Genomic DNA, 26,599 nt, shown 5'->3' with positions numbered 1-26,599 from the left:
CAGCGGGTGCAGCAGCATCTATGGAGCGAAGGAAATAGGCAACGTTTCGGGCCGAAACCCTTCAGGAAGGAAATAGGCAACGTTTCGGCCCGAAACCCTTCAGGGTTTCAGGCCGAAACGTTGCCTATTTCCTTCGCTCCATAGATGCTGCTGCACCCGCTGAGTTTCTCCAGCACTTTTGTCTGCCTGCAACAGTATTGTCAGTGCACTGGGGATGGCTTGATTTGATTTCATGTAGTCTTTTCTGCACACAAAAGCCTTTCACTGTACCTCGGTACACGTGACAATAATAAAACTAAACTAATTTGTGTAATAGTAATTCAGAAACACCATCATAACATCCTGGAAAGACAATGTGCATCAGTAATTCCAAAACTACAAATATTATGGCCATGCTGGCTCTAAGGGCCGAATGGCCTCCTCCTGCATCTATTTGCGATGTTTTCTATAATATATGCAAAATGTCTGTCTTTGGGAGGCAAAAGAAATGTGGACTGATTTAAAGCAGCTTTGGCAGTAAGTTTATAATTAAGTGGAAGGTCATCTTTTCCCTCTCTTCCTTGCCAATGCAAGTGGTACTGACTAATTGCAATGTAGAAAATTGAATAATGCTAGAAATTAAATGTTGTACATAGTGTTATGTTAACCTGTATTCCCATTTGTAAACTTTACCGTGGGCAAGTCCTGACCTCTCCTAGCACCCTAAACGGCCTGTCCATTTTGTATCTTCTTGAAAGCTTCCCTGTTACGTTTCTGAGCAACCCTTCACGTGAAACCATTGATAGCACCGTAGGGCATTACACTTCTGTCACTCCACTGCACATAAATACTCCAGGCATGCTGTAGCCATGGCTCTGTATAATTGCAAGACATTTATTATTGTCCTTGGATACTCCTAGTCACAGCAAACATTTACCTTGCTAACCTGCATGCTAACTTTCAGTGAGCTGATTGTTTATCAAGAGAGAGCTACATAGGGCTCTTAAAGATAGTGGAGTCGGGGGATATGGGGAGAAGGCAGGAACGGGGTACTGATTCTGGATGATCAGCCATGATTACATTGAATGGCGGTGCTGGCTCGAAGGGTTGAATGGCCTACCACTGCACCTATTGTCTATTTATCCCTGTGTTTATCCTTTTCCCCCCCACAATATCCCATTCTGTACATTGCTCTGTGCCTCAAAGCAGATAAGTGCAGCAAGCAGAGACAAGCGTAGTCTGGGAGATCCTTTCTCTGATCACCTTCACTCAGTCTGTCGTGGCATATGGGATCTCCTAGTTGCCAAACACTATCTCCCCTTCCCATTCAGATCATTCTGTCCATTGTCGGAGTGAGGCCGAACTCAAATTGGAGGAACATCATGTCATATTTTGCCTGGCCAGATTGCAATCCAGCAGCATGCAAGTAATCCTTGTATCTCCCCCCCTCTCTCTGTCCCACCCCCACTCTAGTCATCGGACTAGTCTCACCGCCATCCTGTTGAGTTTCATTGTCTGTATATCTCATTATCACCTAGACAAGAGCCAACAATGTGGGCTCTACCTTTCAATGAACATAGTTACTATTTTGCATACATTTCATTCATTTGTTCTATATCTCTTTACATCACCATGTGTATCTCTCATTTCCTTTTCTCCTGACAATCCTGACCCAAAACTTCACCTATTCCTTTTCTCCAGAGATGCTGCATGACCCACTTAGTTACTCCAGCTTTTTTAATCTCTATCTTAAGTGTATATCGACTAAATTGCTTGGGGAAAACGAGACAGGGAAAAGAGTAATTTGCCAAATTAAAAATCAAATCACACAGGATACACTATGCTTACCCTCTTCGATAGATGCTGTCTGCTTGGAAAGAATACACTGTAGAACTGGATTTTTCCAAGCTCCCCCTTCTCTAGAAATTGCAAGTAGTGCCTCCAATTCATTATTTCCAAATTCCAGTAAAACATCGTGAGAATCCTATCAAAATAAAACGATAATTTAAGAGTACAGACTCTTCAGAATTATTCACTGAATTAAGCCCAACTGCAGTATTAAACAAAGATTAAGACACAACATTTTGTACGGGCACCATTTTCTGCTATGGCATATTTATTTTTCATAGATCTCAAGCAGCGAGTTTGTATGATTTGGCTACAATCTAAGAGATAGCAAATGAGCTTCGAAACATATCGATTTTAGATCAAAATGACAATTCCATGCAAGCAGTTGCATAGTAAATATGCATAGCTAAAATACACAGCAATAGAAATAAACATTGCTACATTTCCCCTCAGATCAATGCAAAATTTCGACACTGAATATCTGAAAGGTGTGATACACAAGCAATATAAATGCAAGTTTTTTTCTTTCTATACAGGCTAGACTTTCAACTGACTCAAAGCTAAATCAAAAAATAGACAAAACAAGGACTTTGAAATAGAATGCTTTTTCTAAGAATTAAGTGGTTCATTTCAACTCCAAATACAGATAACGCTGTTTTAGAACACTGATAAATTAGACTTGCATGTTATGAAGTTAAATGCTGAACCCAAATGGCAATTTTATGTTTGAAATATCAGACATTTAAGCAAGTTTCAGAACCAATTCCCTCACCTGCAATGTCTGCTGCAGCTGCTGCCACAAGTCTTGTGGAACATCTTTGTCAGGAAGTGAAAGTAATATTTCAAAACAGCTCCTAAAGTGGTTTTAAAAAATACATGAGTAATCTGGATTATTAAAGATTCAGAACCGTTTTATTAAATTTATTACACTTGCACCCAAAGTAAAAATCGAGCTTTTTTTGTAATCAGGTTCCAATTACATAGTTATAAGGTTTGCCGCCAAATCTAGTCAAAAACAGCTTTTGAAAATTGTACAAGCTAGCTGCAGAACATCTGAACTTAAAGCTATTTTGCTGACAAAACATGTCTGAATGATTTTACGAAATGCAATTTGTATTTTATATATTTCACATAAATAATGAATTTCCTTAATGTGGTTAGATTCAGATTTAAAGATGACCTGATGTGCATTTGATTGTAACTAAAGACACAAGCTGTACTGCGCAAATTCATCAACAACGACCATTTCATGTCACATCTCATTATAGTCCATAGAAATATAGTCAACAACATAGAATATGGAAGATTTTTTTTAAAATTTTTAAATTGCTGTTTTACACAGGATTCTTACAGATCTAATGTCCTTGAAAAAGCTGGCATCTGAAGAGACACTTACACGACTAACTGACCGAGTACAAAATTAATGTGTGCGCATTCTGTCGTTAGGCAAGGCCTTGCACTTGCGTAGCTCTGGATGGAAATCCGATAGACTTCCAGTAAAGGCAGGAGTTCTTCAGTAGCTTTGTATTTCTCACCGTATTGTATCAAGATCTGCAGTGGGGAGAAAGAAAACATTGAAACTCGAATGCAAATTAAATTCAAACGATTTAATGTGTGCTTAACTCAACAGATTTAACAGCTTTTAACTATTTCATGCTGCGACTTTCGATTCAAAGCAATACAAGCAGGAAGAACTTGCAGTTGTAAGAAGACACAACAGGATATTTGTGCAGATCCATGTAGCAGTTAATTCAGTGGGAAGGCTGTTGGTACATGCCATTCTGTTTGCAAGTAACATTCAATCCTCTTCATTTTACAAATTGAAACATTAGTATCTAAGTTCAAGGACTGTGTAATAGATCGGAGTTTCTGTCTAATTAGGCAAGATACCAGTTTTCACAAGTATATTTTCAATACGGTTCTCAATGCCATCAGATAAAACAAAATCATTCCTCTCCAGTGAAGGAGTGAATCACTTACACTTCTGCCAATCCACTGCACCATGTTTAGTTTTCATAATATAGCCTCCTCGAGAGTGGAGAAACCAACCACACACTGGGCCATCGCTTTGCAATGTGAGGTGCACCCCGAGCTTCAGTTTGCCTGCCATTTTAATTCACCGTTCCACTCTCACTGACCTCTCCGTGGCTTCCTGTACTGTTACAAAACGCATCATCAGCTCAAGGCACACTTTTCCATCTGGGCACACACTGCAACCTGCAGGACTCCTTTGTTTGGACCAGGGATTGCAGGCAGGCTATATAACATCACAGACTGTACGACAACGTTAGTAACACGATACACAGATAAAGCTCAACTCTACCTTCCCCCGCTTCAACAATGATCCCAAAGGCTTCACCCCCCGCCTCTTCCTTCCTTATTTGGCACCCTTTTGACTCAATTTCATCTCTAGCCTTTGTTACAATCTCCACCCATCAGCCAATCATCTCTCCTCACCCGTATCCCACCGGCCACTTGACAATTTTTGCTTCACCCCTCTACTCAAGTTCCGGTTACATTTATTGTCACATGCACCAATTGGTGCAGTGAGATTTGAGTTACCATACAGCCTGAAGAAGAGTCTCGACCCAAAACATCATCTATCCATTTCCCTCCACTGAGCTGGCCTGCTGAGTTGGCCAGCTTATAGTGAGGATGGAACTACAGGTGCGGGTTTAAACTGAAGATAGACACAAAAAGCTGGAATAACATCTATGGAGAGAAGGGATGGGTGACATTTTGGGTTGGGACCCTTCTTCAGACTAGTTTGGGAAAAGGGAAACGAGAGATGCAGATGATGCAGAGAGATAGAGCTTAAAGGCCCTTTCCCACGATGCGAGTTTACCCAAGAGCTCTCCCAAGTTTAAAAAAAAATTGAATTTGTGGTAAGTACGTAGAATGTACGTAGCGGGTACGTCGGAGCTCGTGGATGTCTCGTAGCGGCTTGTAATTTTAACAGCAGGCACTCGGGAAACGTGGAAACTCGTGACGTTTTTTTCCAATAGCGTGAAAAATTTCCAAGAGTAAAAAAAAAATACTCGTGATGAAGTACCACGAGTTTGATTTATTTTAAACTCGGGAAAGCTCTTGGGTAAACCTGCATCGTGGGACAGGGGATTTACTCTCTATTAATTCTCCATTACAGACATTCCCTGTGTTCCTTCCTCTTGCCCTCCCCCATCTTCTCTGCTTCCTAGACCAACTTGCTCAGTTCCGATGAAGGGTCTTTGACCTGAAATGCCAACTGGTTTCGTTTTCCACTGATGCTGCTTGACTGGCTGAGTTCTTGTATTTTTGTTTGAGCATTTGAGCTGCCACCTGATCCAAAACACATACCACAACTTTAGTAAACAAAAGTCTTTTTACGTTAATGGAGATCTCTCTGCAGGTTAAGTTAAGTTATTATATAACTATCTGTACTGGCGAATAGTAAAGATTGATTTTGTGAATTGGCAGCTCACTGATAGGCCAATAAACCTGGGTACGGTGCGATTATTTTTTGTACATTTAGATCATGATCAAAATAGACCCAGTGGTGCAAGGGAAAACCTAACGATTTTGATACTGGGATAGGAACTCCCAGATAGAAATTTAAGGAAAAAAGCTAAAAACAATCATCCTGTGCCAAATCTCTCACGAAGTTACTTCAGGAAAAGAAAGCCCAAAATACATTCTTGCATATACAAAAAAATAAGTGTGGTGTAAATGAGAGGTAATGGAATTAGCTTTACATCATCTTTGAATAATTCGGTATTTGGTGCAGTATTAATGCATACTTGTAGAAACAATAAAACTGCAGATGCTGGTTTACAAAAAAAGAAAAGAAAAAAAAAGTGCTGGAGTAACTCTGGAGGGTCTACTCTACTGAACTCTGGAGGGTCTAACTCTACTGAGCGTTTTTCCTTCCATTATTTATTATGTAAAAGAATATGTGTGTTATGATTGTGTTTATAGTTTGTTTGGTTGTTTGTCTTTTTGCACAAAAGTCCGCGAGCATTGCCACTTTCCTTTCACTGCACATCTCGTATGTGTATGTGACAAATAAACTTGACTTGACAGCTTCCCTGGAGAACATGGGTTGGTTAGATGGGTCCCAACCAGAAATATCACCTGGTACACAAAAATGCTGGAGAAACTCAGCGGGTGCAGCAGCATCTATGGAGCGAAGGAAATAGGCAACGTTTCGGGCCGAAACGGGTTTCGGCCCGAAATTGCCTATTTCCTTCGCTCCATAGATGCTGCTGCACCCGCTGAGTTTCTCCAGCATTTTTGTGTACCTTCGATTTTCCAGCATCTGCAGTTCCTTCTTAAACACAGAAATATCACCTATCTTAGTTCAGGTTTGCTGCCTGACCTGCTGAGTTACTACAGCGCTGAGTTACTACAGCACTGTGTGTGTTTTTTAAATCATGCACTGTTGACTACTATTTTCACACCCTAAGATAACAATGAATGTTATAATCAATTCAATTCAACTTTAATGTCATTGCACAAATAAAAGTATGGGTACAACGAAATGCCTGCAAGTAATGACCAAAGGAGCTCACCATTATTGTATTTTCACCAGTCAAACTACTTGAAGGTATTCAAGCTTCAAACAGATCTGCACTGAACCAATTTATGCTTAGCAAAAGGCAGCATAACAGAGTTGAGCTAGACAGTCTGCAATTCAATGCATAACAATGGGCAGTAATCATAGGCCCAAACTCAAAGCAGGAACCCACAATGAAGTTCCTCTTTCAATGGGATAAGTAGTTCCTATACTAGTTCCTCTTTTCAAATAAACTTATTTTCCACATGATATCTCATAGATTGGACTATATTCCCAAATCGGAAATAACGCTTTACATCGGATCAGACTGTATTACAAAATAGTGTTTGAAAACAGTTCCATATCAGAGATTGAAATTTGCAGTTACCCCTTAAATAACTGATTTCTCTTCAGACACTATATGAAACAGTCCCTGGTTCCAGGCTCCAGCTGCACAGCAGCCACCACACCACAAGAGTTAGGGTTCCCCAATTGATCAGAAATACAAGCACTATCTATCTATATTACTAAAAGTTTGATCTTGACAACTTCCTGTTGTTCTGCATATTGATTTTAGATAAAACGCCGCCACTTATGGCAGTGATTTTTGGCCATCTTACTCGTAGTCCCCCTTCGCTGTGCAGGACAAGAGGATTTTTCACATCGATGAAAAATAAAAGAGTTATTAGTGTTTAAAAAATGTTGAGATTCTCTCTCCTGAAGTCCACGCCCCTTCCGGAGGGACTATAAAACCCAGAAGTGTTGAGTGCCTCAGTCAGTCTCTGCAAGATGGGGGAGCGAGAGGGTCACGTCTCTCAGTCTGTGCTGTGAATAACGCTCTACATGTATCTACTAAACTGTGAGTGTGGTTTTACTGACCTTGAGTGCCCTTAATGTGGTTTGAAAATGAAAATGGGGTTGGTTTGAAATAAAGCACAGCAAATGGTTGGTGGTGGTTGGTTTGAAATGGCAAATGATTAAATGTCTAAACTTGACAACTTCCTGTTTGCATTATATATTCTTTGATAGCACTTTTATCAAAAATATCTGGGAATTCAAGTCTAGCACAACCACCTAATACACAGCACATTACTTCTTCATGAACTCCAATAAATTGGCCAAACACTTTTTCTCTTTCAAACAATTTAGACGTCTTAAATTTTCTTGAAATAAAATCTTTAAATAATGGCCTCTAATGTACTCCCCATTTAACTGATTTGACACTGGCTGGTCTATAGTATTGTTTAGAGATAAAGATTCAGGGTGGAAACAGGCCCCTCAGCCCACGCCAACCAGCGATCCATGCACGCTAACACTATCCTACATGCACTGGGGTCACTTTAGTGTTTTACCACGCCAATTAACCTACAAACCCATATATCTTTGTAATATGGGAGGAAACCAGAATTCCCAGAGAACACCCACGCAGATCACGGGGAGAACGTACAAACTCCGTACAGACAGCATCCACAGTCAGGATTGAACCCGGGTCTCTGGCGCTGTAAGACAGTAACTCTACCGCTCCACCACCATGCCATCCCTATAGTTTATAGTTTCCTGCTTCCTTCCCTTTTCAAATAATGGAGTTATATTTTCTATTCTTCAATCAAATGGGACTTTCCATAAAGTTAAGGGATTTTGGAAAAATAAAACCACACTATCGACGTTCTCAATGATCTATTATGACACTGGACTGAAGACCATCAGGATCCAGAGACTTGCCGCTCCACAGCTCTGACTTTTTTCTAAGCACCAATTCCCTGCTGATAGCAATTTCTTTCCTTCCTTCCACTTCCCAATTTAGAGCATTGTTTGAGATATAACTTGTATTCTGCAATAAATAGGGACAGAACTGATGTTTACTAAGTGTGACTATTTATTTTTTACTTGGGGGGACGACGACGACTTAATTTAACTTTCAAATGATTTTCAAGTTTAAAGCACAACACAACAATGCATACTCTACCCTAACATTCACTTAGCATCTTACAGATAAATTGTGGAATATTAAGAATTAATTACACATAAATGTACAGATTTAGCTTCCTACAACTGCAATCGTGACATTTGCCAAACTGTCTTTGCTAACAGTAGGATTGACAAGAATTTGGATATTAACGCCACCGAGATGGCAGTGTTTGCAGAAGTATCATTTAAAAAAAATGTTTTAAGATACTGGAGAATTGATACAATACTTTCTTTATATCACCACTGCAGCCTCCTTTCCACTCACAGTACATTCACTGCAACAATATAATGCATCCGTATATAATTAAGAATGCTAAAATGCAGTTCAAGAGTACAGAGGCATAAAGCCCTTTCAAGAGTGTGACAGAAATCCCGAGTTTCATGCAAGAAGGAAACTTCTGAGCAGAGGTTAATAAACTAGACTCTGAAGTGACCTGAAATGCAAATAACAAACCATTCAGTTCCTCGGTAATTTCATTTCCTTGGGAAATTGCCATGAAATAATCTGCACCGTGGTAAGCAAGCTGCCAAAGCAGACAATCATGTGATTTGATTTAGTATCCCTTTGGAAGCAAAACATGTATATTTATAACAAAGACCTGACAGTCTCAGACCTGAAACTTGAAGTGATTCTCTTCCCACAGATGTAGTCTGACCTGCCGAGTCTACAGCATTTTCTGTTTTATATCAGATTTCCCACAACTGCAGTTTTTAATTTTCACCACCAGCTCAGTGACTCTTAAACAGAAAACTTAACATATTTTAAAACAAAATACGTGTAATTTCCAGAGGTGCCTAACCTAGGTAATGAGTAATAGTGTATGATAAATTCAACACAATTACCTTTGATTAAGCTTGAAGACCAGTCTGAAGAACGGCCTCGACCCAAAACGTCACCCATTCCTTCCCTCCAGAGATGCTGCCTGACCCGCTGAATTGCTCCAGCATTTGTGTCTACCTTTGATTAAGGATCCGTTTACACAGTTCACATTTATCAAAAACTGGCACCAACTGCAATTAGTTTATGATGCCTGATACACTTTATCCCAGACGCATTTGTCCTCGCGATAACTCTTTCATAAAACATAGGATGTCCATTCATAATCTGAGAGACCATGACCAGGTTTCAATGAGATCAGAATGTTACAGAATAAGCGCTTGTGCAAAGTTGCCTGACTGAGTTTACCTGGGCAACATGGCACAAGTCCATTTTACCCAGGTGTTTGCCCAACACTAGATTTAAAAACAAAAGGAAGTCTTTATGCCCATTTCTATTTTCCTTATAAGGACACGATGACTTCCCATGCCAACAAAAACAATTCCTAGTCTTTTGACGACATGGATCTAACAATCAAACTATTGTTTTGCATATTGGTATGAAGTATACAGCACCTGCTTTCTGATCATTCAACCTTACAAACACCCTTTCAACTCCATAGCACCAAAAGATTCTGATTACACACTGTAAAATAGTTTAAAAAATATATAAACTCTCATCTCCGAAAACACCGGCAGAATTATCTTTATTTTTTATACACAAAATCAAAATGCTAAATTAAAGGGACTTGAATTAAGTACATTAAATTTCAAGGATAGTTCCCTGGTCCTCACCTTTCACCCCACCAGCCTCGACATACAACCTATCATTCTCTGGCATTTTCACCACCAACAACACAACCCCATCACCCGTCACATATTCCTGTCACCATTTCTTTGTTTGCCATAGATAAGACTCCCTCCGTAACTTCTTGGTTCACTCATTCCTTCCTACCAAGCTCTCCAGGTACTTTCCTCAGCAACCGCAGGAGATGCAACACCTGTTTCCCCACCTCCTCTCTCACTTCTATCTGGAGTCTCCAACAGCCCTTCCAGGTGAGACAAACGTTCACATGCATCTATTCAAACCCAGTTTACTGTATTTGGTGCTCTCAGTGTGGCCTCCTTTACATTGGCAAGAACAAACAATAATAATATAATAATAATATTTACAGAGCACTTTAAAAACAACCACAGTTGCAACAAAGTGCTGTACATGACTAATCATGGACAAGAAATTATTACATAACAATAAAAACATTAAACGAAAGAGTAAAAACAATAAAATTAAAAACATTAAAAGCACTAAAAACAGGAGCAAAGTCTCAAGCAGTGTCAAAAGCCAAGGAATATAAATGTGTTTTAATACTGGTTTTGAAGATGGACAGTGAGGGGGCCTGTCTGATGTGCAACGGCAGGGTGTTCCAGAGTGCCGGAGCAGCAACAGAGAAGGCTCTATCCCCTCTGAGCTTCCGCTTAGACCTCGGTACCTCCAGGAGCAGCTGATCAGCTGACCTGAGGCACCGGGCAGGAGCGTATGGGTGGAGCAGTTCAGAGAGGTAAGGCGGGGCAGGCCCATTTAGAGATTTAAAAACAAAAATAAAAGAATTTTAAAATGAACTCGAAAGTGCACCGGGAGCCAGTGGAGGGAGGCCAGAATTGGCGTTATGTGCAGAGAATTCCACACTCACCACTCTCTGTGAGAAAAAGTGTTTCCTCGTCTCCGTTCTAAATGGCTTACTCCTTATTCTTAAAATACTTCAAACAGAAATGCATCGGAGAGACTAGGTGACCGTTTCGCCAAAGACTTGCAGTTAAGTCTGCCAAGGCCCTCTGGATCTCCCAGTTGTTAACCATTTTAATTCCCAGCAACGGTGTTTCAATGTATAGATATCTTAGCAGTTACAACATGCTTGCAATTTTCCAGACTGCAAAGTTACTTATCTATACACAACTTGTTAAAGCTTAGTTGATAGTTATAGCTCTCAAAACTATAGTTAATCATTTATTGCTGTCCTTGGGTTTAAAGGAAGCATAAACTCAATAATGTTGAGCTTGGGCGAATCTACCATAAGCAGCCCCAAGGTTGTTTCTCATGAAGAATAAAGACTTTTATATCAGCTAGCTTCATCCTCCGAGTGACTCAGTTCAAAAGGTCACAACACTGAGCGTAGTAAAAGAGTATGCACCAAAGTCAAACCGAGAATTAGCAAGGATATGAATCATAGATTTTCACAGAAAATTAATTTTATTGGACATTTGCCCCAAAATCTTTTGCCAGATTAAACATTAACCAGAATATTTGGGTTGCAAGTGTACATGGGTAGTTTACATTAAACTCATTTAAACCACATTCATAAAAAAGAAAGCTTTCCTTTTTACAATGAATGGGTTTTTAATGGAATATGCCTACAGGGCTTAAATGTCATGGGTCATGGTTACAAATTCTCTTTACAATTCTTTGACATTCTACCAAATTAAAGCAAAATATTCGTTGACTGCAGCAGGATGAAATGTCTACAAAGCATTTGTTATTTATGGAGGGGGGGGGTTATAATTAAGAATTTTAGAACATTCAACGTACAGGCTTTGAACAGAGGTTTTTGATTTAAACAGATCTCAAAAGATCACAAATATGTTGCGACATAAAAACAGTTGAATATTTTACTTTCACTTTCTTTTCTGGTTCTTTTAGTCTGAACAGAACCAAAATTATTAACAAGGATGGTTTGAAAATTGATTTATAGAGAATGATTTTATTTTCTAATTTATTCCCAAAACGAAGTCATCAAATTGTACCTTGGGCTCAAACGACTTGCTAAATATAATTATAGACACTCAGCAGGACAGGCAGTATGTCTGGAGAAGGAATGTGTGAGCTTTGGGTCGAGTCCCTCTTGAGACCAAATCAGTCCGAAGAAGGGTCTCGATCCGAAACTTCATCCATTCCTTCTCTCCAGAGATGCTGCCTGTCCTGCTCAGTTACTCCAGCATTTTGTGTCTATCTTTGGTTTAAACCAGTTCCTTCATCTGCAGTTCCTTCATATGCAAAATATAACTACATCTGCTGTGACAAAAGCAGAGATTCAGAGTACTGCTGGCAATTATTATAGGGCACCCAAAGCTGGCACCAATAGGGTTTACAAAAGAGATAAAACAAAGTTCTCATCCCCCGAAAGCTCAAGTTTAAAGGGCCTGTCCCACATGGCGATTTTTTCAGCGTCACATCAAGATCACCAAAAGATTTTGAACATTTCAAAATCCAGCGGCGACAAAAAAAGTCGCGACACTTGAAAAAAACACCACGGGTCATACGTCATCACGCCGTGACGTTTCGGCGATCTGATACGTCTGTCAATGATGCTGGCAGCCGCCGAAAAAAGTCGCCAAGTGGGACAGGCCCATCATTGAAACTAAAGCAGGACACAATTCATTTTCATATGGTGTCTCAGCGCTTACTCACAAAAAGAAATCATGTTATTCAAACTCTTGTTACAACTTCCTCAAGATCTACAAAGTCAATAATACAGCTTTACAATCCAGAAGAACTGCTTTTGTAGCTAGAATGCAAAGCAAGGAACCAAATCAAATTCACAATCATTTTTAGGCAAATACAAATGTTTGGATGTGTAGGAAGGAACTGCAGATGCTGGTTTGCATCGAAGATAAACACAAAATGAAATAACTCAACGGGACAAGCAGCATCTCTGGATAGAAGGAATGGGCGACGTTTCAGGTTGAGGCCCTTCTTCAGGACTGGATATTTCCAGTCGAGACTCTTCAGATCGACTCCTTACATCACAAGCATTGAATTGTCAGCTTTCACTAAAGATCATTATTTTTCTGATTGAAAATTTTGAAGGGGATATGGTTCTCACAGGTTAGTTTACAATCAAAGAAAATACAGCTTAATTTTCTTTATGGCTTCTACCAGATCATGAGCAATTATATCTTGAATTTGATTGTGGAGATTTACAGAAAATGTTGATATTGATAACTTTGGGGTTTTTTTCAGTTCAGAATACCAGCTTTTGCCTTCGGTAGAGCATCTGCAATAAACTAGTACAGAACTCAGACAGTTTAATATCAACAGATGAGTAACATCCAGACAACTTAGGCAGAATCAATTAACAGCAGTAAATCTTGGCATGTATAAAGATGACCCAATGAGCTCTGAAATCATTCACACAAGACCATGAAATGAGAGTCTCTGATCCACTCCTTTCTCCCCATAACATTGTCCGCTTCCACCTATATCCCTTCCTCCGACTTCACATTTAACGTCATCTCCCTCCGTAATATGGAACGTAATTGCGTTCAGACCGAAAGGTCTGAATGACAATAAAGGAATCAAATTCAATATCACAGCCTTTTGTCTTTTCATCTCTGTTCCTACATCGGCCAATCAAACTCCCCTCATCTGTATCCACCCATCACTTGCCTGGCTTTATCCTACCCCCACCTGTCTTCCAGCTTTCTCACCCCACAGCAAAAAGGGTCTTGGCATATATGATACATTATCCCAGGAGGGAAATTGGTCGTTTTGCGTCGAGGCCTTTCTTCAGACTAATACATCAGCCATCTATCCATGAACCCCAGAGAAGTTGTTTAAGAAGGAACTGCAGGTGCTGGAAAATCGAAGGTAGACAAAACTGCTGGAGAAACTCAGCATCTATGGAGCAAAGGAAATAGGCAACGTTTCGGACCGAACCCCTTTAGGAAGGAAATAGCTAACTTGCCCATTTCCTTCGCTCCATAGATGCTGTTGCACCCGCTGAGTTTCTCCAGCATTTTTGTCTACCCCCAGGGAAGTTGTCTGACCCACTGAGTTACTCCAGCACTTTGTCTTTTTTGTAAGTAAGCAACTGCAGTCCCTTGTGTCTTCGAGATTGAGTGCCACTTTAAGTTATTAACAGTCTTTGGAGAAGGAAACGAGTTTCTTCAAATAATTTTCAGACAAATGCTCAGTAGTGTATATTACTCTTTAGCAAGAGTGATATTTAAGTTACCAATTACAGATCCACTATCTGACACACTAACACAATGCAAGTGTGTTATCTTATCAATTATTCAGCAAAAGGCATCATAACAGCATGACTGCAAAGATGGTTCAAGCAGTCATCGATTATTATTTTTTAAAGGTGCAATGTGCTGGAGTAACTCAGCAGGTTAGGCAGCATCTCTGGAGGAGACTTTCAGGTCGGAACCCATCAGACTGATGGGAGGTGGGGGAGGGGAAGAACTGGAAGAGGGATAGGGGCAAGCCAAAGCCTTATAAATGATGAGTGCAATCCACCTGGCTGGCTTGAATAGAACATGATTATGGGGATCCTAACAAACTGTTATTAAACAGTCTTGTTCATAGTCCAAAATGTGTTAGGATCCAAGGTTTCTGATCAAGCAATCTTGTCCAAGTACTGCTAGGAAATGGCCAAATTGCTAGGTTTTGATACAATAGTCTTAAGGGCCTGTCCCACTTGGCCGTAATTTGAGCACCATATATGCGACCTGCAAAAATTTGGTCGTTGCGTTGTGACGCACGGGTAGCGTGTGGATAGCGCGGGACAGGCGCATGGAGAAGTATGGAGTTGCTCGCTGTATCGCGCGGCGCTCCAGGATTTTGTGCTGCACAAAATCTTTGCGCCACTGGCGTGGCATGTCGCTTATGCACGTGGACATACTGAGATCGCACGCTGACTTCCAGACCTCGTACATGCAGTGCGTGGTGACCATGATTACGTCACCGTGTGTAACCATGCGCCGCCGCCCATACGCAGTCGGCCACAAGGAGAAAATAATTAGTTAAGGATGTTTCGAAAGTTAACATCCAGGTAAGGATTGCAAATTTTATATCCTAAAAGAACACGAATAACCAAATTAGTTTTTTTTTTTTTTTAAAGTAACCACCAACAATTTTACTATTTAAAAAAAAATGTTGAAACTAATTCTTAAGCTGGGTTTCAAACCCTCAAACTATAATTTTGTGTTTGTTGGGAGTATTTCAGAAAGTTTAAGTAAATTAATTTTTCCAGCAAACAATAATTTTATTAATGTTTCACTTAACAAATGGTGTCAATACACTGACTAATTCTACTTGCAGAGCAGATAAAATATTTGAAGGCGCATGATGACGGTGATGACACGCGCGACCGTGTAAATGACGGCCAAGTGGGACAGGCCCTTTAATCAAACCTCGGCAACTGAACACGACAGACCACCTCTTGCACTACCAGGATCCCGTTTTTTTTAATATATTGTGCTTTGCGGCAATTATTTTTTGCAGTCTTTTTCTTTTACTGTACTGCAGAATTTGCATGATGTATAATTCATGCACAATTTGTAAATTAGGTACTATATGGGGGATGGGATTAATTCATAATTTTGAGTTCTAACAAGGGATTAGCTAGAACTGCAGATGTTATGAGACACATCACAGTCTCGAGGGAATCCTGTGAAACAGACTCGGATGGAACTTGCAGATGCAATTTGTTTAGCCCACCCATAAAAGCAGCTTAATAAGGATTGAAATTATTTATTAAAAAAGATCTCTCAATAAAATGTGCATATGATTATAAGCAATATCACTTAATGATTTGTGTAAGGAGATGGTTCTACACGTAATATCTTACAGCTGCCACTGTGCAAACTGTTTAGCAATAGCAATGGCTTGCTATTTTTAAGTGGAATATTATGTATTATGTAATAGTAAATATGATACTGGACAAGAAGCCTCTGCTTTTTATTTGTGTACTTTTATTAGGCTATTTGTGTTACATATATTAGTTCCTAACTCATTAGTTTTCCAACTCAATAAATATATTTATTGAATCTTTGGTTTCATTAAAGCAAGCTGAAAATTGGAAGTGCCTTTTAAAAATAGAGCACTTAGGAATGTCAGTCAAAACAAACACACAAAAACTTTCACACATTAGACAACCAGTGAAGTTGTTCACTATACGTGCCCTACAAAAGTGAAACGATAGATCAAAATTGCCATTAGCCACGAGACAACCACCTTCATAATACATACATTTTAAAAGCAAAATTGCGCAAAATCACCTTTTAATTCTTTGCATATTTGTTTGCAAGTCTATCAATATAGGATTTAAGTCTCGTCATTCTCCAAACCACATTAAATAATAGAAATCATGTCCTTTCAACACCAGTTTATTACCTCGATGTGATTTATTCAAAATGGCCTTTAAATCAGCAACACAACCTTTTTATTTTGCAAACAATCTACATGCACTTACTATTGTAAACAAAGCAGTCAGTTTTACCCATGTGGTAGTGAAGGATTCTACATTTTCAAAAGTATCATTATGCTTAATTATTTTGCTATATTTTACATGCATGCAATTTTCTGGTTCAACTAATTCAGGAACTCGTCCTTTTGTCTCAAAATGGTGGAGGCTTTGTCGGAGAAAGATGTGTTCAACCATGTCAAAGTCTGAAGACTGACTAATAGGAGAGAATGTCCTGCTACTTTGGCAGGCATGACAATGATTGAAGAGGTACAAACAGGCAGTCTGGCAAAGGTGGACATAATCTGGAAGACTAACATCTTCAGGGACTTGAAAGGAGATTAAGAGAGATCTAGGCGAATAAATAGAAGAATCATTTGTCTTAGCAGAGAGGACAATGTAGAGAGGACATAAAATGAAAGTGATTGGCAGAAGGTTGAGCAAGGAGTTGTAGGAATATTTTTATGATGAATAGTGGTGGCCTAGAGCTGCATGCCCATGTGTATAGGAGGCAAAAACTCATCATATTTTAAAAGTATCTCAAGAGCACTTAAAAAAAAAAGAGCGATAGCCTACAGAGCTCTTAGATCAAAAGTTGATAAACAGATTGAAATCTATTTTTGACCAGTGTGAGCATGATAGATTGAATTGCTGCCTTGTACAGAATGAAAGTTTATGATTTTTATAGCCAGATAGTTATCTGCATTGTAAGGGGAACTGGTTTCTGACGAGATGCTGTGATATCAGATATGAAGGAAAGGAAGATAGCAGTGAATGAGAGAGTCAAAGAAAAGCATTTAACTTTGCAATGACAGAAAGGTAGCACAGTAAACAGCAAGAATTGATTTTTTTTTAAAATTCCATGGTATATAGGCTTGGATTGAAAATATAGAACGTTGACAGAATGCAGATTTAGGTTAGTTCAGTTTAGAGATATAACGCAGATACATGCCCTTCGGCCCACCGAGTTTGTGCCGACCAGCGATCCCCGCACACTTACACTATCCAACATACACTAGGGACAATTTACAATTATCAAGCTAATTAACCCACAACCCTATACGTCTTTGGGAGTGTGGGAGGAAACCGCAGCTCCCAGTGAAAACCCACGCAGGTCACGGGGAGAACGTACAAACTCTGTAGAGACAGCACCCGTAGTCAGGATCGAACACATGTCTCTGGCGTTGCAAAGCAGTAATACTACCGCTGAGCCCACTCTTTAGATATAGTGAAATAGAATGCAAGCACAAGTTGCTAATCATGCAAAATCAGGAAAAACTTTGGTTTACAAGGCCCTTCCATCTTGACTCCACTTCAAGTACAGACCACGCATTCAAAACCTGGCATAGCAACAGTATCAGTAGTATCAAAATCCTATACAAGGATGGCATCTTTTCGTCTTTTGCGGAGCTCTCGTCCAACTATAGCCTCCCGAACTCCCACCTTTTTCGTTTTTTTCCAGATTAGGGATTTTGTGAAGAAGACATTCCCCCATTTCCCAAATCGCCCCCCCTGAAACCCTGACCAATACCATCTTAGCTCTAGATCCCAACCGGAAGAAATGCATCTCTGTTTTGTATAACTTGTTAGGGTCGGTTATATTGAAACCTCATACCTCATTAAAAGCTGCATGGGAGGGCGAGCTGAATACGAAACTAACAGACCAGCAATGGGACTCTGCCTTGGATGTGATCCATTCTTCCTCCATACGTGCCCGTCATGGCCTAATCGAATGCAAAGTCCTTCACAAAGTCCACTACACAAATGCAAGATTATCTAGAATTTACCCCGCTGTTAGGGACATCTGCACCAGATGTAATCAATCTCCTGCCAACCATAGCCGTATGTTTTGGTCTTGCCCGAAGCTAACAGCCTTTTGAAGGAGTGCTTTCGACTTGATAAGCAGAGCCTACGGCCAGACTATTCCTCCAAACGCACTGTCAGCCATTTTCAGTACCCCTCCCAACACCAACCTCTCTGTTGCGGTGAAACGGATTCTAGCTTTTACAACCTTGTTAGCCCGGAGACTGATCTTGCTTGCCTGGAGGCTCACCTGTCCCCCGACACACGCCCGCTGGATTAAGGAGGTGCTTTACAGTTTAAAGCTTGAAAAACTTAGGTTCTCTCTCTCTCAAAGGCTCTACCAAGACATTCCTAGATACATGGAACCCTTTCTTGGAACTTGTTAACTCTCTCAACTTGTCCCCAGACTCAGAAGAGGACTGAGTGCTCTCCACCATTGTTCTGCTCTACTGCATCTCCCCTTAACACCCCCCCCACTTATTTATTTAATTACTTACTTATTTACTGTTATTAATGACCCTCTTTTTTTTTCTTAAAAAACATTTTTTTTTTTTTTTAGTACTTTTTGTTTTGTTTATCTTACCATATTTGTGTGGATGTGTATGTATGTGAATGTTGTTTGTCCCAGTTTGGTTCCGACCTGATTCGGGTGGGTTGAAGGTGGGTAAGGGTAAGGGCTTTGAGGGTCACCTACATACTGTTGCACAATTATGCCTTGACTGTCACTGTCTGTTATCATTGTATGTATGCAAAGTGCTGTGAAATTCAGATCAAAAGATTTAAATCAATCATGCAAAACCTGAGAATATTGAACAGCTCTGTGCCCGAAACAGGAATCAGTGACCTTACAAGACATTTACAAGAATGTCTCAGACCACTAGGGCTAAATTACGAGGATATTATGCCAACTAAAGTTATATTTTCAAACAGTGGCCTGGTTTCAGATATGGAAAAATATCAATATGAAAACTAAAAGCACCTGTTTGTTTGGGTGTAGGTATTATCTACAGTGCATCAAGCATGACAAAACAACATTTAGTGGCAGGCTTCAGGGACTAGATTTGGCCTGCTCTCGTGGTTATAGCTCTACAATGCCATCATTCATAAAAATGCCAATGTAGAAAATACACAATGCAGTGGTCAGTGTTCTTCTTTCAGGATGGTTTTGCTCAGATATAAAATGAAAAGTTAACTTGAGATGATCATGGACTGGCGTCAAATGTTCAGGAGTGCAGGTAGCACAGGAAGCAGTTCCAATTTCTGCAAAAATAGACACAAAGCTCTGGAATAACTCAATCTGGAACAACTCGGGCAGGATTACTATATAACATGGATAAGCGACTTTTATGGACGGGCTCTTCTTCAGATTCAAAACGTCGCCTATCCATATTCTCCCGAAATGTCGCCTGACCTGCTAAGTTACTCCGGCACTTTCCTGTCTATTGTGGGAAACCAGCATTTGCAGTTCTTTGTGTCTCCAATTTCTGCATTCAGGGCTTTACTTTAAACTCTACCCAATTTCAATAGGACTGGACTATGGCTAGGCATTTAGTCAGGTACCAAAAAGATTTATTATTGTCACGTGTACCAAGATGCATGCTATCCAGGCAGATCGGACCATAATCGAGTACATCAGGAATGCAAAAGAGGTAATAAACAGTATTGAATATAGTGTTACAGGAAAAATGCAGATTAAAAAGTGCAAGGATCATCGAGATAGATTGGAAAGTCACCCTTAGCATAGTTGTCCATGGGATTGTATTGGGTCAGTGTGGAAGAACAAATTAAATGGCATGCAAATGGGAGGACAGCATGACCACTGTGGCCATAGTCCAGGTGCTCTGTGATTCAGAGTGCCAATACAAAGAACTGCAGATGCTGGTTTATACCAAAGATAGACACAAAGTGTTGGGAGCAACTCAGCGGGTCAGGCAGCATCTTTGGAGAAAAAGGATAGGTGATGTTTCAGGTTTGGTCTCCTTTTCAGACTCTGCAGGTCGCCTTGTCTGCACTTGGTCTCGCTGATGTAGAAAAGGCCACCTCAGGAGCACTGAATGTAGATTAGGAGGGAAGAGCTGTTTGACCCAATCCTTCACCTTCTACTAATCACCTTCTGGCTCCTGTCTCACCACTGTCTCACTCCTCTTTAGAGTGGCTATCTTCCTTTTTCCAACTCTTAGCCCTGATGCAGCATTTTCACCCAAAACATTAACACCACTTGTCATCCTTACAGATGCTGCTTGACCCTGCTCGACTTCATCCTGCAGATTGTTTGTTGCTCCAGATTTCAACATTAGAATCTCCAGGCTCTGCTTTAGCTTTCAATTTTATAACTCAATCCAACATGGCCATTATTAATTGAACAAAAATCTTCAACTTGAACCCGTGCTGTTATTTAAAAATGTGATTGCAAGCATCGCTATAGATTAAGATATGCTTGCATTAAAACTCCATACAGATTTCCCAAAGTTTGTTAGAGCTATCCACCAAAGTGAAATGTTTCAGACACTACATCTGGGATGTAATGACTTCATTTTAAGGCAGGTAATCGGCATCATCTGCTACATTTCCAAGTTACATTAAAATATCGCCTTTGATTTGCATGGTTTTATTTAAAATCAATAATTCATAAATAAATTGGGTGATTATACAATCAGAGGAAGTAATTCTCACTTTATATATGGCAGGCATATCGTCTAAAGACACTATTCATAGAAAGTCAATTAACTTGCTTCCAATACAAGACACTAACAAAACAATTAGGCCAAGACACAAAATAGCTATGGTCAGAAACAATAACCTCCACTTGAAATAAACCAACTTGGGAAAAGGTGATTTATGGCACCCAACATACCAGAAATCAGACTACAAAAGGTATCTCACTAGCAAAATACAGAGTCCTGGAGGGTTCTCACTGGGTTAGGCAGCAATCGCAGAGGGAAAAGGATCTAGGTGGAGGGCTTGATTCACTGATGGGGGAGAGAAGGGTGGAGATAGCAACCAAAGCTGGAGGTGATAAGTGGAGAAGACGAAAGGGTACAGATGGTGTTTGCATAAGTTAGGAAGCTGGTATATCTTGGACATTGAAGACATACACATTTACCCTTGCCACAAATCCAAGCGATATAGTGTGAAGCACCACAATAACCTGTTTCTTTCTTTTAAATTGAGTTGTGCAAACCAGGAATACCAGTATTCATCAAATTACGTACCCCTACTATTGTTACCATAAAAACAAGGATGTTATACAAATTATCTCAGTGACGGACAAGCCTCAGTAAGAGAAAAGTCAGAGCAAATGTTTTGACTCACCATTTACCATGGAAGGAAGATACCATTCAGGCTCTTAAGACAGCATTATTCAGGAAAATTGCAACTGATCTTTGCCAACTCCTGCTGAATTAATGCTCAATTTAATGTGAATTTTAAATCTGCTCCACTGCTAGCCTATTGCTTTGTTAAAGGATGAAAATTCCCTTCTGTTCTAATAACACATCTATTCTCAGACTGGGACCCCAATGCTTGCCATTCTCACCAACTCTGGATTCTGTGGTCAGGGAAAAAAAACAGCCTCAGCATTCATCGTCTCAATCTCCCAGTATTCTGGACATATTAAAGAGATCACCTCATTCATTGAAACTCTCCAACAGGCCCATGCTGTAATTCTCTCAAAACTACTATTAATGTTAGCGTAATCAATTTGTCATGGCCTTTTTTTTAAATATAACCTTCCACGTCCATTCATCAAAGGGTAATTCCTGACTGAAGTCCCATCAAATTGTAGCAGGATTTATGTTTGACCCACAAAGGGCTAAATCAACATCATATCTGTTATGTTGCTACAAGAAAGAATTTCATTGTCCTGTTTCGTGATATATGACAATAAACACTCTTGACTTGAGATAAAGACTATAATAATGACTGATGAAATTGCGAATATGCAGGGATTTGGGTACTTTGTGAAATGGCAGGTGTCTGTGAAAGACTGGGCTTCACTGATGGCGACATTACATTGCAAGGTGCTGGATCGCCACTAAGTCTGAACCTCTGAAGAAGCTCCAAGAAGCTTCTGCCCATGTGAACCACCTGTTGCCACTAAATCTGGGCTCTTAGAGAGGTTTTTGTCAAAGATCCTATAGCGGAGCAAGATGGACCACTCCTGCTAAATGCAATGGGCTGACATGTAGTACGCAACGGAGCGGAATGTGGGCCTTTTTTTCATCCATTTCCGCAACCGGACCGGATCCGACCCGACCCGCAGTGTAATCAACGTTGCGGGGGAACAGTTTATGTTAATAAATTAAAATTCTGAAATTGAGGAGAAATTTTTTACCAAATAACTTTTATTTTTACGAGGATGTTTCCGTAACCGGTTTCCGTCTCCACACTATTATTCTACGGGATCTTTGGTGCGGAGACGGAAGCCGGTTACGGAAATGGGGCCTTAAATTACCCATGAATCTGCCCATGACCGTACTACGTCTTTTTCGTCGAGTGGATTATCTTGCTCGCTATAGGATCGTTGGATTTTGTTATGTTTCAATACACTGGCGCTTGTTCCGTGTCTGTGATTGGTAAGGGGAGTTTTATGTTTCTACTTTATTTCTGTAACTTCCCACCAGTACCAGTGATTGGTCCAGAGAGGCTGCCTTCCTCTGTATGTTTCCACTTTGTGCTGAAGATGTTTCTACTTTGTTTCTGTGTACTGGATAGATGCCGTGATTGGTCTAAAGGGGTTGCCTTCCCCTGGACGTTCGGAAAAGTTAGTTTCTCGCCACTGTATAAGGGTATAAAAGGGTGATCGTTTCATTGGAGTGGGTCGGTTGTCTTTCCTCCTGTTCTGTTTACACGAGGGCTGCCCCGTGCTCGAGTAAGTGGATCCGAAGCCGGCCCTGCGGCGTTGTATACAAATAAAGAAGGGTTTCGACTCCATTGTTCGACTCAGTGGTTTACTGAATCAGACTAGGGAGAAAGTATTAGATCCGGAATTAACAAAATCGCTACACATCCACTTCAGCTCTCGAATGCTCGACATATACAGTCTGTACATCCAGGTTCACGGCCACATTTCTGACATCTCTCCAAGTTCGCGGATGACACAAAGCTGGGTGGCAGTGAGCTGCGAGGAGGCTGTAGGGCGACTAGGATAGGTTGAGCGAGTGGGCAGATGCATGGCAGATACAGTATAATGTGGATAAATGTGAGGTTATTCACTTTGGTGGCAAGAACAGGAAGGCAGATTATTATCTGAATGGTGTCAATGAGGAAAAGGGGAGGTGCAACGAGACCAGGGTGTGTTTGTACATCAGTCACTGAATTCAAGCATGCAGGTACAGCAGGCAGTGAAGAAAGCCTTCATTGTAAGAGGATTTGAGCTTAGGAGCAAGGAGGTCCTATTGCAGTTGTACAGGGCCCTGCCGAGACCGCACCTGGAGTACTGTGTGCAATTTTCGTCTCCTAATTTGAGGAAGATTCACTAGGTCAAGTAGGTTCACTAGGTCAATTCTCGGGATGGCGGGACTGGCATATGATGAAAGAATGGGTTGACTGGTCTTGTATTCACTGGAATTTTGAAAGGAGAGGGGATCTTATAGAAATATTTAATTTTTTTAAAGGATTGGACAGGCTAGATACAGGAAAATGTTCCCAATGTTGGGGGAGTCCATAACCAGGGGCCACAGTTTAATTTAAACTAAAAACTTAAACACATCACAGTTTAAAAATAAGGGGTAGGCCATTTAGGACTGAGATGCTGAGAACCTTTTCAGCCAGGGAGTGGTAAATCTGTGGAATTCTCTGCTACAGAAAGCAGTGGAGGCTAATTCATTGGATGTTTTCAAGAGAGAGTTAGATTTAGCTCTTGGGGCTAAAGAAGTCAAGGGATATGCAGGTAAAAAAAGCAGGAACGGGGTACTGATTTTAGATGATGAGCTATGATCATATTGAATGGCGGTGCTGGCTTGGAGGGGCAAAAGGCCTACTCCTGCACCTATTTTTCTGTGTTTCTACGTGAACTGTATGGGTCACAAACAGTTCTTAGAAGCTGGGGAGGACCTATACTTGCAACAGACAGTTCACAAATTTATGGAACTTAGCATCACCCACAATGTTGCCATGGCTAGGCAGTAGGTAGAGATGAAACTTGAAAAAAGTTGTGGAAATCTAAAACTGATACCTCAACTTCCAATAAAACTAAAATGCAGGTTCAAGTATCCAGAGTCATATTTCGAAGGAGATATGATAGAATCAGCCAAATTTTGAAGTTCACAAATTGTACATGCAATAAAGAGTTCATAAAAAGGCGCATATCATATATCACCTTTCCAAAACAAATTCAAATTATGTTCAATAAATATTCCAGGATCTTGGGTGATTCCTGAATAAAATCTTCCTGAAAATTCCCAAGAAGGCAATCTTTTTAGTTCAAATAAACTACATGAGAAACCAATAAGCAGCAATAAGCCAATTCTGTACAACCTCAGCAGCTGGAAATTGTTCAGCGTTGATAAGGACATGTCAGGGGATTTCATTTGGAAAAGATCCACCACTTTCACAAATCATGAAACAGCATCAGCCTCGCAGGAGTTCTCAAAACACTCAGCTTTCAGGAAAACACTGTGAACAAGAAAAGCACACACAGTAGCCACTGCAGATAATCCAACCGACTGTGTTCCAAATTCTATTCCAAGACTTCCACCTCTAGCATGTCAAAGAGGAACTTTTCAATGAGCACTGATATAAAACTGCAGTGCACATTGGAAGGTGACCAAGAGCACAAGCGCATCCAAGTCCTTGTGAAGAGAACCGAACGTCGCAGTCTTGCCAGCATGACATTGCAAAGAAATTACCAATGGCAATTTATAGAATCATTGAATCAATGTAGGCTGATCCAGAAGATTAAGATGCACGTGACACACAACGACTTGGTAGTTTGAACTCAGAACTAGCTTATCCATAAAAGACAATCGGTAGTGGTGGGTATCATTCTGGCTGGCATACTGTGGGAATCATTGCTGGGATCACTATTGTTTGCAATATATAAATTAATGATTTGGACAAAAACATGGATGGGTTGGTTAGCAAGTTTGCAGGCAACACAATAATTGGAGTTGAGGACAGTGAAGGCAGTTGTTAAATGATACAGCAGGATATTGATCAGGTACAAATACAGGTGGAGATATCACAGTGCTAAAGAAGGCATACGTTAATGTTAGACTTCATTGATCATGGCATTAATTCTAAGAGGCAGGGAGTGAATTTGCAGATTTAGAGAACTCTGGTTAGGCAGCATTTGGAGTACTCTGCTCTGGTTACACGATTACATGAACAGTGTAAGATAAACATTTACCAAATAAAGGAGGCTTTGGGAAGGTTTACTAGGATACTGCCTGGATTAGAGGGTATTAACTGCAAGGACAAACTAAGATCATTCACTCCGGGGCATATCTGATAGATGTTTATACGGTTATGAAAGACAGATAGGATATTCAGGCAGAATCTTTATCCCAAGGTGAATATATTAAATACTATAGGACATACTTATGAAGGCATGAGGGAGCACTTGAAAGAGAATTTGCAGGGCAAATTATGTTTCACATGAAGTATTAGATGACTGAAATGCACTGCCAGACACACGATGATGGAAGCAGAAATGATAGCAGGGTTTTTTTAGATAGGCTCATGGATATGCTGGGCATGGAGTGATATGGATTATGCTTGGCACAGGCATCATGGACTGAAGGGCCTATTCCTGTACTGTTTTATTTTCACATCTCAAATACACACCAGACACGATATAGAAAGGTTCAGACTGATAATTTTAACAAGATAAATGTTAGGCAAACTAGGATGCAGGCAGAGACTCAGAAATTACCTTCCACCCTTTTCTAAGAATGTGAATAGAAAAGCATTTTTAAAAATTGTATTATCATCATTCAATGAAGAAACAAATGTTTCTTCATTGAATGATTACAATACGATTTTTAAAGACTATTAGCATTCATTTGTGCATCTCAATTTGTGCATCTCAAATGCCATTTAACAAATTCTTCACAAGCATGAATACAGTTACTATAAGGAGTGGCTCCCAAAAAAAATCCTTTCATTTACTACAAAAGATGGAACATGATGGACATCCTCTATTATGGTCTACAAAAGATTACGAACTAAGAAAATGACAATCTCTGCAAACGGATAACTTGCTCGTCTTGGCAAAGCCTGCAGTTATTTTATGAGCCAAAATATCTGCACAGGTCACAGTACAAAATATATCACATTAATATAAAATGGACTGAAGAATTACACTTCAATGCCATGGCATATTAACTGAAATCACTCCAACTCCCAAATCTAAAATGTTTTATGATGTCAATATCTCAAATTATCAGATACATTTAGAAAGACAGGTCGA

At 40.1% G+C, this 26,599-nt stretch overlaps 1 protein-coding gene across 2 annotated transcripts in view; it reads right to left on the bottom strand.

The window, feature by feature from the left end:
* Positions 1-26,599, bottom strand: part of rlf (RLF zinc finger) — a 49,777-nt gene that overhangs the window by 10,069 nt on the left and 13,109 nt on the right. The window contains exons 1-4 of one of the 2 annotated variants that reach the window (XM_055656584.1): positions 3,808-4,452; positions 3,224-3,378; positions 2,600-2,681; positions 1,828-1,963 (exon numbers count right to left, since the gene is read on the bottom strand). In XM_055656584.1, the coding sequence (XP_055512559.1) occupies positions 1,828-1,963; positions 2,600-2,681; positions 3,224-3,378; positions 3,808-3,831 (397 nt within the window). In that variant the 5' untranslated portion in view covers positions 3,832-4,452. Of the gene's footprint in view, positions 1-1,827; positions 1,964-2,599; positions 2,682-3,223; positions 3,379-3,807; positions 4,453-26,599 lie in introns of those variants that run through there. The other variant, XM_055656583.1, reaches the window with a different exon arrangement.

Source organism: Leucoraja erinacea, chromosome 26, assembly GCF_028641065.1.
Source record: "Leucoraja erinacea ecotype New England chromosome 26, Leri_hhj_1, whole genome shotgun sequence".
Classification (NCBI taxonomy): Eukaryota; Metazoa; Chordata; class Chondrichthyes; order Rajiformes; family Rajidae; genus Leucoraja; species Leucoraja erinaceus.
The sequence above is the reverse complement of the archived record's forward strand: the minus strand, read 5'-3'. Positions and strand labels throughout refer to the sequence as shown.